The sequence below is a fragment of the Protopterus annectens genome, chromosome 4.part1 (genome assembly GCF_019279795.1).
Source record: "Protopterus annectens isolate FY-2018-M chromosome 4.part1, PAN1.0, whole genome shotgun sequence".
In the NCBI taxonomy this organism is placed as follows: Eukaryota; Metazoa; Chordata; order Ceratodontiformes; family Protopteridae; genus Protopterus; species Protopterus annectens.
Window position 1 is genome coordinate 196,741,449 of NC_056734.1, and position 16,369 is coordinate 196,757,817.

General features: G+C 40.3%; 1 protein-coding gene across 1 annotated transcript in view; it reads left to right on the forward strand.

Moving 5' to 3' along the window:
* ANKMY1 (ankyrin repeat and MYND domain containing 1) overlaps positions 1-16,369 on the forward strand; it is a 1,970,922-nt gene that overhangs the window by 705,043 nt on the left and 1,249,510 nt on the right. The window contains exon 8 of the mRNA XM_044070101.1: positions 7,290-7,461. Within this exon, the coding sequence (XP_043926036.1) occupies positions 7,290-7,461 (172 nt within the window). The remainder of the gene's footprint in view (positions 1-7,289; positions 7,462-16,369) is intronic.

The following is a 16,369-nucleotide window of genomic DNA, read 5'->3' on the forward strand; positions in this document are numbered from 1 at the left end:
GTGGTAGTTCCCGGGGTGTGTTGTGGCCCCTCCTTTGTGGAGTGGGATAAATGTCACGGTGCACCATTCAATGGGCATAAAGTCTGAGGTGAGGCTATGATTGAACATGGTACTTAGGTGGGGTGCCAGTTCATTCTGTAGTTCATGTAGAAGGCAGCCTGGGATGTTGTCAGGTCCCATGGATAATGTGTTCTTGGCTTTGTTGAGTGAGGTTTTTACCTGTGCAGCCGTGATTACAGGAACTTTGCATTCTTCCGGTATAAAGATGGGCCCTTTAGGGGGTGAGAGGGGGGTAAAGTTAGCACTGAATCTATCTGTCAGGATGTTGGCAATATCAGTTGGTTCTGTATATTTAGTGTCATTGTGCTGTAACTCAGAGCAGATCTGAGTGTTGCCATTGAGATTCTTGACATAGCTATAGAATGCTTTGCGGCTGTCTTTAGAGTGAGTGGCAATTTTGTTTTCATAACTAGCTTTGGAGGATTTTATGAGGGATCTCAGCTTCTTACTGAGACTGACCAGGGAGTTCCTCCAATTGTGGGATTTTACTCTTTTTTGCAACAGTTTCTTTCTTCTGTTGTAAAGGTTGTTTATGGCAGAAGACCACCAGATTGGCTACCTTTTTTTGGAGGATAGCATCTTGGTTCTGTTAGGGATAGCACGATCCATGCACTCGTGTAAGTGTTTATAAAGTGCATTTGTGTAGGATTCAGCAGTCGTACCTCTATTGTCCATCTGTGTGGGTGTCGTGAAGTTTGCCACTTCTCTCTTAAGAAGCATGAAGTTGGCTTTGGAGAAATTTTTTACGGTTGTTTTCCTAATGGGGGGTGGGAGCAGGATGTGAATGTCTAGGGTGATTAGCTTGTGGTCGGATCTGACCAACGAGGAGCTGATCTCTGGTGTGGAACACCGGTCACCCATGTTGGTGATGACCAGGTCTAGTATATTGCTGCCCCTGGTGGGGGTGTGGATAAGTTGATCCAAGGTGTTGGAATTGATGATTTCCAGAAAACATTGAGCAAAAGAGTTGGTACATGAGTAGTTTTCCCAGTTAATGGTAGAGTAGTTGAAATCACCCATTATTAGAGTGTTTGGTTGTACCTTAATATTTTCCAGTGTATCAAGAAAAGAGGAGTGGGAATCCTGGGGCATGGTGGGGGGGTCTGTAGCAAGCTGCATTCTGGATTGCAGTTTTGCCCAGAGTTAGATGAACTTGGATAATCTGGGATGCATTATGCTGAGCAACTAGCTTGGAGGTGTGGATATCCTTAAAGAATATGGACGCGCCTCCACCTTTAGTGTTTCGGTCCAGGTTTGGTGGCAGAAAGGTGTGGTATGAATTATAGCCTGGTAATGCAGGTGTGCTCTCTGGAGCTTTGAACCAGGTCTCTGTCACTGCACAGATGTCAGTGTTCTCCATTTTAAGGAGTGCCTTGAGTGAGTGCATTTTGAGGTTTAGACTTCTAGCATTGAGTAGCGTTACCCTCAGATTTTGCTTGCTTGCACCTGTTACGGTGATGAATTTGTCACTTGAACCTTGCCTAAAAAAGGCACTGTAGGGGTGGCAAGAGCCTTTGCCAGTATCCGGAATCCCAAGGGTGAAAGGTGCAGGCCATCTCTGGCAAACAAGCGTGGTCTGTTGATCATATCATCCCAGGCAGACAGATACTGGATTCTCTTAGAATGACACCAGAAGCTTAGCCAATTGTTAAAGTCAATCATTTTGTCCTTGTATTGTGGTATCATTCTGGGTGATGGCAGGATGCTACTCATGGCTAGGGTCATACCTGCCTGGGCTACAAGATCGGAAAGCTCCTCCATGTCTCTTTTCATGTAGTCCAGGGAGGTACATCTCAAGTCATTCACACCAACATGGACAATGACAGAGTCATATTTGTACTTGTTGTGGAGTGACCTGAGTGCGTGCATTATGTGGCGGATCCTGGCACTTGACAGGCAGCTGACAGTAACTTTTTCCTTGTTTAGCCTGGTGAGTGGAACATCAGTGTGCCTGACTATAGAGTCACCTATGACTAGAGTGTTGGGTACGTTATGCCTTATGGGCTGTAGTTGAGTAGCACACTGAGTATGTGGACTCTGTGTCATTTGGGTTGTGTTGAGGGGTGGAGGTTGCTTGCATTTCTGCTTTGGAGGTCTCTGTAGTTTGGGCAGATTTGTACTGAGAGCCTACGCGAATGTAGGTGTGTGTTTTGTGCTTGTGTGTGTGTGTGTTTTGGTGGTGTAGGTTTTGAGGGACTATGTGATGAGTGTGGTGCGGTGCAAGTGTTTACCTTCTCCTCTTGACTGTCTAGGCTAGTCTCTGGTGAAGAGAGCTTTGCTTCCAGTTTGGCTATATAAGTGCATCTCTCACAGGTCGTGATGTTGGGTGGTAGGAGGAGAGGGTTGTCTGTATATATGAGGCAATTGCTGCATTGTCCCAAGATGCCCAGATTCATCAGGTAGACAGGAGAAAACACCGGGAGCTGACCTTTAGACATGCCTGAATAGGTGCTTATTTATTAAGTACTAAAAACTGTTTTCCTCTAGACAAGTGAGGAAAGTTGAGTGCTGTCGTAATTTGTAACTTATTTAGTGCTTACAATGAGTTCTGAACAAGTGCTGAGCTCAAAGAAACAGATCTGAGTGCTAAAACTAAAAAGCTGGCTAGTTGCAAGGGAAATTTTGAAGAACAGACTTTATGGTGCCAGGAATAGTTTAATCCCAGTTAAGTGGAGGGGGGGCTTAGGAGCTCACAAGCAGTCCTGGACACAGCAAATCCGTATCTGGACAAGACCTGCCACAGGAAAGGGGGGGAAGCAAGCTTAGAATTTTTTTTTCCAGTAAAGTGGAAATGGAGAAAGTTGGAACAGAAGTTAATTCAACGTTAAGAATATGAGTGAGTTGGCCTTCACAAATGTTCTCTATTAGATTGAGTGAACTAATGACACTAGACTGGGAGGAGTGCACAGATCAAGATATACAGTATTGGTGGGCAACTGCAAAGCCGCCAAGTATAAGAACACACAGCACTAGGGAGGGTGGGTGAAACACACAACACTAGGGAGGGTGGGTGGAAAAAATTACAGTTCCTAGCTGTGGCCACTAAATGAAAGTTTTAAACAGATCAAGGAGCAGACTCTAGAGAATGCTTTTAACTGTAAACAGACAATTATCAAAAATGCACAGAAAAGCTCAGATAGAGCACTCACAAATAGAAAATACAACTCTCAGTATGAAAAAGCAGTTTACAGTTAAGTAATACTAAAACAGTATAAAACAGTACATAAATGCAGTGAAACAATAAAAAAAGCTTTATAACAGTGCAACATGTAGTAGATCAACTGTATAGCACAATTATAAGCGTTTCAGAAGTGCAGTTCAGTGAAATAAGTGTAAGAAATAACTTATCCTGCTCTTGGAATCTTAAGGATATAAATAAATGTCCTCCATATCTAATATTCCTAGCCACCAAGTTATAATAAACACATCTTTATGCAAATATTTGAGATAACTTCATTTTTAAGGAGATTAGTTCAAAAACGTCTGATTTTGAAACTGACACTTTTTGTTAAGCTGGCAGAGCTGCCTAACTGTTGGTAGCATAGACTGTTTAAGACTGGAGAATCCTATACATTTCCACTGGAATGAGAGATCAGGCTTATGAGTGCTGAGTTCTGCCTCTACAGCTGGATCCCTGCTGCAGAGTCTCACTTCTCAGACTGATGGCACTGAAGTATAGTGAGACCTGAAACATCACTGTTAGCAGAGCTAACTGGTTTAACATTAACTCCCTTTGTAGTCACTTATGATGTGGCATTAATAACATACATTAATTACACAGCTAGAGGGAATGTTTAATGAGTGAAACAATATTACAATATCAGACCTTCTATTACTATATTAAGATTACTGTACTAAAGTAATATCTTTCGGCTTTTCTCGCCACAGCAGAACTACGGTCCGCTTATGATTGGCAGTAGATTTTTACGGTACCGAGGTGCCAGCCCAACACCCAACCTTCAATGAAGGCACACCCATTCACGCACGCACCTACCTGCATGTCTTTAAATGTCACTCGACCATGGGGAGGACATGCAGACTCCACATAGAAGGCAGTCCAGCCGAGAATCGAACCGGAGAACCTCTTGATGTGAGGCGACAACGCTAACCGCTGCACCACCGTGGCCTATTAAGATTACTGTACTACCTTAAGTCAAATAAAAGAGTGTAATGTAAGCCAGATAAGAATGTTTGTATTCAAAATATTTGGAGATGTAGGAAAAGTCTTATGTTGCATTAAGATGTTGGTTGTGTCCCCTGTTTGCTGTGTATATTACAGTTAATTTTTTTTGGTTATTCACATGTATAAGTGAAATTCTAGAAACTGGTCTTGTTGTTCAAATGATGTCAGAAAAAAATGGAAACCCTACTTGAAAATGTGATTGGTGAAAAAGATATGTGGAATGGCAAGAATCGGGAGGTGAGAAGGCCACCACTGTAGTGTTCTGTAGATGATGAAAATGAATTTGGGTGAATGCTAAATGACTAATGAGATGTTTGGCTTGTGGCACATTTCTGTGCTGCTAAAAGAACATGCAAGAAGATTGTCGGTAGCTGGAGTTGATGATATTGAGTTTCTGTGTGCTTAACAGATTACTGTGATGCAGCTTGATCAACAAGTGGTTGTAGTGTGAAGTAGAATAGAATAATTAGGTGTCCAAGTCGAAAATATGCATCAACAACTGGCTGCAGTGGAAGATAAGGCTTGTAGTAAGAACTTGAGACTCACTGTGTTGCATGGAGATGAAGGACTGGATTTTTTGGAATGAGTGAAAGCTAAGATGGTAGAGAGGACATGTATCACAAATTCATCATTGGCAATTGAAAAATGTGTGTTGGTTGCTACTTAAGTGGAAGAACATTTAAAGTTCTTTGGCAGTGCATGGCGTTTTCCTGTATTACAGTGATAAAAAGAAGGACTATTGGCCTTGAAGCCACATTGCATACAATAATTTCAACTCTAGTTGCCCTTTATTCTGACATTATTCATTTTTATGACTTTCCAAGATGCCATAGATGTTCTTCCCTGATTTATTAATAAATGTTGGTCTACTGTGACTACCTGTATGATATTATAGGTTCATACTAGGCTATCTGCCCTAGGGCATTTATAAGCCTAGCCAGAGTGTGTTTGGCTTTCGCCACCCATTTTAAATTAATTTCATAGATTGGTGAGATTGGCGAGAAAAGCCGAAAGATATTACTTTAGTACAGTAATCTTAATATAGTAATAGAAGGTCTGATATTGTAATATTGTTCCACTCATTAAACATTCCCTCTAGCTTTGTAATTAATGGATTAAACATATATCCCCAGCTAACACATTCAGAGACCTTCTCTGTGTCCATAAGTAGTATGCTGCCTGCCTGTCTCCTTCCTCTCTGCTTATTCATTGATGTTTAACATAACTTTCCAGTAGTTAGCTGACAGATACCTCTCAATCTCTGCTTGCTTTTCACTTATGATCCTTGAAAGTATCAGCTTTAATTTAGTTGTTATTATTCTTGCAAATATCAACATTACATAACAATATTGTTTTGTAATTTGCATGATCCTCTTTTCTTCTTTCCCCTTATACAACACTATGAGCGTTGCTGCTAACATTCATTTATTGATACTTTAAAATCTCCATTGATTCATCTGATGGTTTCATGCTTGTGGCGTCTGAAGGGGTAACTGAAGAAGATTTGGGAGCCAGTCAGCTGTAACAGTTGTAATGGAGGTGGACATCAGAAAGTGATAGAAAAGCCTCTCTTGTAAACAGCTGTGTCTAAGTTTTGTCGTCCTAGTGTCCGTAAGTCCTTCTGGAGAGGTGTGCTGCAAAAGATCCCACAGAAATTTTGTTGTAGTTATAATACTCATGAAGTAGGTTGCTAGGTCTTCCTACTGTATTACACATGCACATTCTCACACTTGTAGACAATTTAGAGTCCCCAGTATACCTATTGTATATCTTTAGAATGTGGGAGGAAACCAGAAAGCCAGGAGAAAACCCACATGAACACAGGGAGAAGATGCAGACACCACACAGAAGGCACCCCAGCTGGGAACTAAACAGGAGAACCTCTTGCTATGAGGTGACAATGCTAGCTGTTGCACCACTATCATATCAAAGAGTATGTGTAGTTCACATACTGTTTTGCTTTCACCCAATCTCTATCCAGTATCAGTAATGCATTGGAATGGGCCTTCTCCTTTCCACAAGGACTGCATTAGCCTTTCACTCTCAACCCTCCTGACTGCTTCATGCAGTGTCTGAGATGTTAGTCAATCCAGGGTCACAGTCATGGCTTCATTCCTTTGTACCATGGAGCCAATGGAAGCTTGCCAAGAATGAACTTACTCGCCACTACCATAGAACTGCTGCAAAACCAGCAGACTAGTTAGGAAAAATGGATTACATGATGGAAAAGACACAATGATATTATAGACAAAGTATCAAAGCATGGCGTTGGAAAAGACACCAGAGTAAAAGGGCTAAATATTAAAAGTATGAATATATAGAATTACTGATGCAAATACGACAACTCAATAACAAAGATAAATGAGTGCCAGACTTCTTTTTATTTGGGTAGAGGTATGGTGGAATGTTTGTGAAATTAGGCTGATATCCTCATGTGGCAAATGTCAATATGCTGTTTCCCAGCATTACCTGTTCCACCCTTCTGCATATTAACCATTCTCTGTGTAAGCTTCAAAATTCCCAGTGCAGCTAATTTTATTGAATAAATGTTATAAAATAAGTACTATCAAAGTGAAACTGAAGAAAAGAAGAAAGGAAGAGAAAAATACATTGATTTTTAAATCATATAAATAATGTATACAACAGGCATAGCTTTCAGGTTTTATGGTTGGTATTGTTTAATAATGTTCTCCATTAACTGAAGTGTGTAATGACACGATTGACACATTATTTGTACAGTCCTGTGGTATCTTATCTTATGTAGCTGGATTCCTGGGGGAAAAGGAATATAATTCCAAGACAAACTATGTGAGCAGAATGCCTTTGAAACTGAGCAGCACACACATGCTACAGTTCTGTTGATTGTTACATTTGCTTTGACATTTTATCTTTAATAATATATGAGGATATTTTTCTTGTATAACAATATTTCTTCTCTGTGCAAACTTTTAACTTCCTACACAGACTTTATAAGCCATGGATACTGCTTTTCTGGAAATGTTTAATCTGAATCTGGTAATCTCACTTTTTGTTTAATTTATTTTAGGCATAGAAGACTGAGATCTACAATCAAGTTGCTGCTTTCTCGAGGAGCAGATCCAAATAGCTCATCTGTTCCAATGCATGCTCTATTTTTTGCAATTAAAGCTGCTGACACTGATGCAGTAAGGATGTTACTTCAGAAGGGAGCTCGGACAGATATACAACTTTCTTCAAGGGTAAGATAATGAAAGAATAATTTAAATGTTCCACAGAGTCAATGGAAGCTTGTTTCCAGAGAAATTACTTTATTTCAGTTTGTTTCCACTGAATGATGCTTTTAAAGGAATGTGGATGTGAATCAGAAAATGACAAAACTTTGAGAGCAGTGTACACATTACTATGGTTTGTGTTATTCATTCAAGTTTTTATACAAATTCTGCTGTAATAATTCATCAACAGTTAGTGCTTACTGTTGACCTTTGTGGTAGCTATACATTCTTCAGGTTAATAATTTGGCATTATTCATCCAAAGACCAAAAAAAACTAAACAGGCACTTTCTTATACCTCAGAGCAAAAACTTTAGCAATTCGGATCATTTGGCCAAAAGCAACTTTCCTCTACAATGGCTGAAAAAAATTCATCCAATAATCTGTTCTTGAAGTTTTATCTATTTGTCGTGTGGGTCTTGTCCTCGCAAACCCCACGAAGAGGTCTGCATCTCTACTACTACTACTTATTGTAATCCTTCCTTAGGTTAGGAAGAAACTCCTTCAGCCCAGGGAGAAATCTCCATCCTCTGGATGAATTTTCAGCTGATTTGCCATTTTTATAGTTTGGAAGAGTGCATTTGGATACAGTTTTTATGTTGATGGTTGGCCTTACACATGGTTGATATATAAATTGCATTAGTTTGCATTAGTTATAAGAAATGAAATGCAATTAAAATGAGTGAGAAAATACATTTCTCTTACACAGCCAAAACTGTAAATCTGAGAAATATAATGGTAGTGGAATTTTACCTGGTTTTGTTTGAAAGTATTTTCCATGAAAACCTCATAATAACTTATTAGATGGTGCAAAAGTTGTAATCAGTTTTGTGTCTGATATTTTCACCCCCATTTCAGTAGGAGCTGATGATATTCATCTGTGATAATGCAGCTGTATGAATATACTCTTATTCTATGGCAGTTACCTTGTTTGCAGTTTAACAATAAAATGAGAAGTAAGATATTCAGATGTGGGGTCACTTTTATAAACTAGTCTTATACATCTGCATATCAGCATGGAGGCCTTTAAAATTTAAGTAAAGGGACTGATTCCACAGTATTGATGTTCTTCGTCTTCCCTTGCTGCAGTCCTGACTATTGGGTATAGTCCGCGTCCCAGTCGGCCCGAATACCAGAGTATAAGGCTGACGTCGGTCATGGCGCCTTAGACTGACGTCAGTACGTCAGGGTACTAATGCGCATGACCGACGTCATTTCCTCAGTCTTTTTTGCCGCATGGTCCGATGCAGAAGCAATTTTGCGAGTGCAGGTTGGCGTTCTGAGATTTTCCGAAACCGGAGTTTCAGACCGAAACAGAGTTGGCTAAGTAACCCTGTTGGGGAACATTTTGGTTTTTTCTTGCCTCAGTATTTAACCGGATGTCATAGCAGTGCTAAGATGCCTAGGGTATTCTGTGAACGAAATAAAGTCCAGTCTAGTACCCTCTCAAGACATGTGCTTTCTGGGTGTGAGACTGAATACAGCAGCCCAGATGGCCTTTTTAACCCCGGACAAACAAAAGAGTCTGTCACTTTACTTCCATCAACTATCTCATCAGTCCGTGCTGACTGCAAGGACAGTCCTTCAAGCATTAGGGTTCATGGCATCTTGTATTCTGATGCTTCCCAATGCCAAACTGCATATGAGGAAGCTGCAATGGTATCTCAAAAATGTATGGACACAGCACTGCCAAGATTTCGACACTGTCATTCACATAATACCTTGCCTTCAAAAGGAATTCTTGTGGTGGGCTCAGGAATGTCACCTAAACAAGGGACTCTCTGTAAACCGCTCAGAGGCGAGTCAGATTTTAACGACAGATGCCTCGGACACTGCTTGGGAGCTCATCTAAATGGAAAGTGGATACAAGACAAGTGGCCTGCCAGACTACAGCATCTACATATCAACATGAAGGAGATGTTAGCAGTCCAGTTTGCATTGATGGCGTTCAAGGAGTTGCTTCTTCCAGGGCAGGTGTTGATTCTAACAGACAACACAACTGTCATGTGGTACATCAACAAGCAAGGGGGAACACATTCTTATCCTCTATGCAGGCAAGCAATGATTTTATGGGAGACTGCGTTAAGCCTGCAACTGACTCTTCAGGCAAGGTTTCTGCCAGGAGCACAGAACTCCCTAGCAGATGTATTAAGCAGACAAATCATGGATCCCCACGAGTGGAAACTGGATCTTCATGTATTTCAGAAATTGACAGTGTCATGGGGAACTCCAGACATAGATCTGTTCGCTTCTCCACTAAACCACCAGCTGCCAAAGTATTGCACAAAAGGGTTTCATCACACAGCTTGGAAAGTGGATGCTCTGTCTTTCAGTTGGAAAAACCTTCATGTCTATGCCTTTCCACCTCTGCCTCTTCTTCCAAAGGTATTATTAAAGGTCAGACAAGACAGGCCAAGGATGATTTTGATAGCTCCAGATTGGCCTCGGCAACACTGGTACCCACTTCTAAGGAGTCTTGTAAAGAAGCCTCCATGGCCTTTACCTCTGATTCCTCATCTGTTATCTCAGAAGGACGGTCATCTGCTCAATGTCAAGCTTCAATCTCTTCATCTCACAGCTTGGCATATTCTGTGTTGAAGCACAGCAGGTCTCAGCTTCCTCAACAAGTTTTAAATGTGATTATGGAAGCTAGAAGGCCTAGTACTAGGAGAGTGTACGCAGAAAAATGGAAGAGATTTTTATTTTGGAGTACAGCAAAGAATTTGGAGATTTCAGAGCCTAATTTGAGTGTGGCTCTTCAATATCTTACTGAATTATTGGACAAAGGTTTGTCCTTCTCTTCCATAAAGGTTCATGCTGCAGCAATTTCAGCTCACTATGATTGTGACCCACCTTTGTTTTCGCATCCTTTGTTCAAGCAGTTTCTTAGAGGGGCAAAGAATATAAGACCCCCACGTAGAGCTCCTACTCCTGCTTGGGATCTCAATTTTGTGTTGGAAAAACTTACTCTACAACCTTTTGAGCCTGCAGCTACTGCTGAATTGAAATATTTGTCATGGAAGACTGCTTTTCTGTTGGCTATTACTTCTGCAAGAAGGGTGTCTGAGTTGCAGGCCCTTATGGCAGTAGAGCCCTTTTGGTTTTCCATAAGGACAGGGTTTCATTACGTACTAATCCTTCCTTTATGCCTAAGGTGGTTTCTAGTGTGGCTTTAAACCAAACTATTCATTTGCCTACGTTTTTTGCAGATCCTCAAAATAAAGGGGAAAAGATTTTGCACACTTTAGATGTACACAGGCAATTGCGTTATTATTTGAGCAGGACTAAGAATTTTAGGCAGTCTCAGCAGTTACTTGTTTCTTTTGCTTTGAGTTCACAGGGCAAGCCTGTGTCAAAACAAACTATTTCTAGGTGGATTGGCTTTTGCATTGCATTTTGTTATTCCCATCATGGCAAAGAGGTTCCAGCTGGGATTAGGCCTCATTCCACTAGGGCTACTGCCACTTCAACAGCATTTCTAAGGGGAATGGCAACTAAGGATATTCTGGAAGCAGCTACTTGGAGTTCAGTGCATACTTTCTCTAGGCATTATCACCTGCCTATATACTCTAAGACTAGGGCTGGTTTTGCCACAGCTGTTTTACAAGGCATGTTGTCAGCTCCTGCTACTTTATAATTTGCCAGCCTCCCTTACCTCTGCTTTGGGATTCTACCCAATAGTCAGGACTGCAGCAAGGGAAGACGAAGAACATAGTACAGTTTTGTACCTACCATAAATGTAGATGTTCGAGGATTCCCTTGCTGCAGTCCAATTTACCCTCCCTCCTTCCCTCTGTGTTTCAGGGTGGTTGTGTAGGTGAGTTTACATGCTTATATTTTTTCTATATATTGCTGTATATATTGTACATGTTTTTTGGTGCAGGTTGTTTTTGGGACTTGTCTTTTTGGGTCTTCTGACATCTGGGGCAAGAAAAGACTGAGGAAATGACGTCGGTCATGCGCATTAGTACCCTGACGTACTGACGTCAGTCTAAGGCGCCATGACCGACGTCAGCCTTATACTCTGGTATTCGGGCCGACTGGGACGCGGACTATACCCAATAGTCAGGACTGCAGCAAGGGAATCCTCGAACATCTACATTTATGGTAGGTACAAAACTGTACTTTTTCAACAATTGTAAAAATTACATTTTATTTATTTGTTTGGTTGTTTGTTTGTCATTTGTTAATTGGGTAATCAGGCTGATCAAGGATTCTTTTTCAGTCACAACCCAAACCAAGGACAGAACATGTGAACAAGGCTTCATTGTTTACAGTACAATGATAAGTATTTACAAAACAATAGTCAGTATTTGCAAAACTGCTCAGTGTTAACAAAACCATATTCAGAGATTATAGAACAACATATGTTTCTTTAACATCATTTACAATAGTGAGGGAAAAAGACGGGTTGCAAAACTGGACTCTGATATTCAGGAACATCACGCTACATTAAGTGCAGTAGTGTAATGAGTGGAGATTCACAGAGGCACACATAGCACAATAATAGTATCATGGGAAGTAGTGCTTTCAGCATCCTATGCAAATGGCCATACAATAGTATGCAAATGAATGTCATTATGGAAATGAGATCAGGTGTGACTGCAGATGGGGGTAAATAACATGACTGAGTAATTCAGCAACATATAAAGATTGTGTATTGAGCCAAGTCAAGGAAAAAATCTGTACACTGTCATTCTTGTTAAAGATAGAAACTGACGGCACTAAGATGCTAAGAATGTCATTGGTATTAATGAATAACACTTGTTACACTTGCTTCTTGTCACCATTGATATTGAAGATGGGTCTGTCTGCAGCTGTCTTACCATTACCTCCATGACAGGGACATAACTGAATGCTACTGCATGGAGAGAGGCACCATATTGATGTTTGTAGACATATGCCTTTCCCAAATAGAATCAGTTGGGATGTATGGAATAGCTATTCCTGTGAATAAATAATGTCTGTGTAATCTTAACTGTCCTTCCAGTCAGAAGGAGTTTTGCAGGCATATGTCTCATGAATCCTACTCCAATTCATTAATGTCATGCTGGAAGATGTGGAGGAATGTATGTGGCTCCTGTGGACTTTGTAGGAGAGAAATACCACTATGCAGGAATTCTAGAGGTTGTAGAGGCCATAACTGCATCCAAATTGCATTTGAGGCCCTTTCTAGTCTAAAAGACATGAAGTATGTCAGTCATGAAGGAATTACACAGTATCAGCTGCCAGCTAATGTTCCAACGATTCCCATATGTGGCACATATTTGATCTATACCAGCAATTTGTGTGAGATGATATACTACAAGGATATCTAGATGATTCTGCATTCAACTCCATCACCAGACTGCACAAACAAATCAACAGGTATGTGGACCACAGTCCACTCATAAAAGTGTCCCTTGCTCTGCTTTGCAAGTGATGCTAGATATGCCCTGTTGGCATGGCTAATAACACCTATACGCAATTATCATCTGGAATGAGAGTAATACTGTGATTCATTTAAGAAACTGAAGGTGATATTGCACATTCTTAAACCTTTTTTGTCCTAAGCTTCTGTTTGGGGTGTCACTTGTCTGGGGACTGCCCAGGGCATCAGCTGACATAACTACAACTCTGGTAAAAGTTACTTTTTCTTTTACAATTTCAAGACTGTGGTTGTTTGAGCCCTCAATCCTGGGACAATAGGTCTCAAGATAACATAGTGTTTTACCTGGAAAAGCTTTTAAATTCTGTCTTTTATTCAGTTCAGTCAGATCAGTGCCTAATTTCTGACTTTATCTTTACTGCAGGTCTATATTAAATCAGCAAACGCTTAAAAAAAGCGAACGCTGATTTATCGACCCCATGTAAGTGAAAGCTTACAATTCCAAACACTTAGAACAGCAATTTTTTTCCCCAGGGAAAAAAATCGCTGTTCCAAAAAAAAACCTTTAAAACATTACATAAAGTGGGGGGCCCCCTACTGAAATTTACCAACTTCGAGATCGCACTGCAGTGACGAAAATGGCAAAATAACGAATGCGGCCAAGAATTCCCTTATATGCCGTTTTGGTATTTTGACATTTTGTGCTTTCAAGTTCCATCAAGACGCATTTGTAAGAATGCGTCTTCGATCATATAATAGAGAACCTTTATTGCATGGTACTGCTAAGCCAGGTAAATGTACAGTCAGCTTGCACATTCTAGTTGCCTTTGTGAACATGTGGATAGACAACTCATACATTTTCATGACTTACTTGTATGACAGTCTGCTCATTTTAACTATTTATTTACCACTGTTTGGTAAATGGGTATATGGTGTGGTCCAAAGACCCTTTTCAACTGGAAAATCAAATGTTTTCTAAAGGGTCTTGGAACAAACATATGTTGGATGCAGAGCATTATATTTGTTACAGAGTATTATGTACAGAGAAACATTGCAGAGATTAAGTTGACAACAAAACCAAAGTTGTTTACAGTGTTTACAGTATGTACATAAAGGTCATTCTAAATTTCACCATTTCAGGTGACAAACAGAACAACATTTAGGATAACAATCAGGGACAGACTATCATGCTGGAGGTAGCATGCTGCTAGAATTCAATATTTCATGGTGACTGTTTTGCTGCAGGTAGTATGCTGTTGGTAGCAAATGGTGGGATTGACCATTGTCCATAAAGCAGCTACAGTCAGTTTCCTTGTGCAATTGTTCACTGTATCTTTGCACTATTCTCTGATGTCTCCATGTTCTGTCTATATTGCTTGAATGCTTTTACTCATACCCATAGACATAGATGCATCTTTTCCAAAAAATACTGAGATGTTCATCAAAGTGCTGCAGTTGCCTTAACTATATGAGTTGTATCCTGCCAAGGATATAGCAGCCAGCCAGCTTCCAAAGCTTCATGGCACTTTCCACATGTCCAAACAATTGGGCAGCTAGAGTTAGGGCACTAAGCCCTTCAGAGCTTTACTGCCACTGAAAAGTACGCTCCCTTGAGACTTTTGAGGACTGATGATCGGCTTGTGCTGTTACTTTGCTGGGCAGATAAGTTCCCCTTGCAGAAAACACCTTCCATTCAATATTCTTTGTTTATTATTAATATTATGCTCTTCAGGAAAGTTATTTTAAAGCTAGGAGTTTATATTTTAACGGACTGTCATGTGACTGTATTGTACTTTTAAATGAGAGAGCTCTTTTTATCCTTACAGTTTAAAAGTTGTTTAAAGTATTTAAACAACATTTTTTTCTGTAGAGATATGGTGTGTATTTTACTTTTGGGGTTGTCAAGTATTTTATAGTGATTTTTACTGTGCTTTTGAGTGAAAAAAGTGACTTTTAAAGACATTAACATTTTTACTGGCTTTTGCTGCTTGCTTCCCCCTGGAAAGAGGCACCATTTTGACTTGACCATGGAATAAACAGTCAGTCCCAAGGTTGGTCCTTCTTCAAGTCACAAAAAGAAAAAGTTTATTAAACAGTCTTCACCACCACAGCAGGTTAGCAATTTGCCTCAGCTTCGGGTGGGTGACTGTGCTGTGGCCATTTGTTCTACCTCAGACCACTCATCTTTTACCCCAGATCCCTCTAGTGTAGTGCTTACATTCACTATAGAGTGGGGGTTATCTATGTCCTCTGCTGCTTTTGTGGTCCCCTCCGAGGGCAAGGGAGAGCCACTATTGTTGGTCCTGGTAGAGGGAACGAGGAAGGCTTCCCTGTTTTGTGAGACTGTTGTGATCATTCCTTGGGAAGCTAGTGACATTATTTATAACACTGTTGACCCCGTTTTTCCTGTCAAAATGAAACAGAAAACTTAACATGTATCTACTCCTCCTCCTCAAATTTTCTTAGACAGGAATAGTTTACTGGGTCTGGCTTGGGGTTTATTCAGGCTTTTGATCCCTCTTATTTATTGTTTTCTGGTTAAAGAAAGAAGGATGCCTAATTTCCTGAAGAGATTCAAGATTCTGAATCCAGACAAGGAGATGAAGGGAAAGATACAGCTTTTCTTCTCAGTTTTCTGATTCAGACTCAGAGAAGAGCTCAGTTTCTGATTCTCCCTTTGGAGTTCCTCTCTCTTTGAGACTATTTCCAGGATGTACCCGTGCTTTCAGTGGGAGTACACTGAGGTTTCTCAGTCCCTCAAAAAACTCAATGACGTCTTCCAGAAGAAATTTCTTTCTCAGAAGAAAGTTCTGTCAGCTTTAGAGGATGTGTGTGTGTGTGTGTGTGTGTGTGTGTGTGTGTGTGTGTGTGTGTGTGTGTGTGTGTGTGTGTGTGAGTGTGTGTGTGTCTGTCTGTAGTTTTCCTGATAGCCAGCCTGCTGCCCCTAAAAAAGGCAGATAGAATGTGTAATGTTCCTGTCTTTTTTAAGTTTTTATACACTCTTCCCAAACCTGACCCAAAAGCTATAGCTTTAGTTAATCCTACTGCTGCTAAACATTTAGTTAATTCCAGTCCTTGTCTTTCTGATAAGGATGGGAAGATTACTGCTTGGTATGGGAAAAAAAGTTTATGCATCTGCAACTTTGATTTTCAGAATTTTGAATTGTTGGGCTCACATAGTAATGTGTGTTCTGACTAATTGTGAAAGTATGAAGAATGTTTAGTCTACAATTTCTTCTTGTGAGGAAACATCACTTTAAGTTATTTAGTTTCTTTTTATTGTACTAATCCCTGCTGTCTGTTTACAGTGTGTATATGACTCATTGGTTAATTCTTCTAGGGCTATAGCCTCTGGTACTGATTTGAGGTGGTTTGCTAGACTGCATTCTCAGCACCTCCCAAGAGGATGTGAATAATGAGATGTTATTTTCTCTTTTGCATAAAGATTCACTTTTTGGTTCCTTTGCTGCAGAGTTGATTAAAAAGCGTGATTAAAGGGGTAAGCTGTA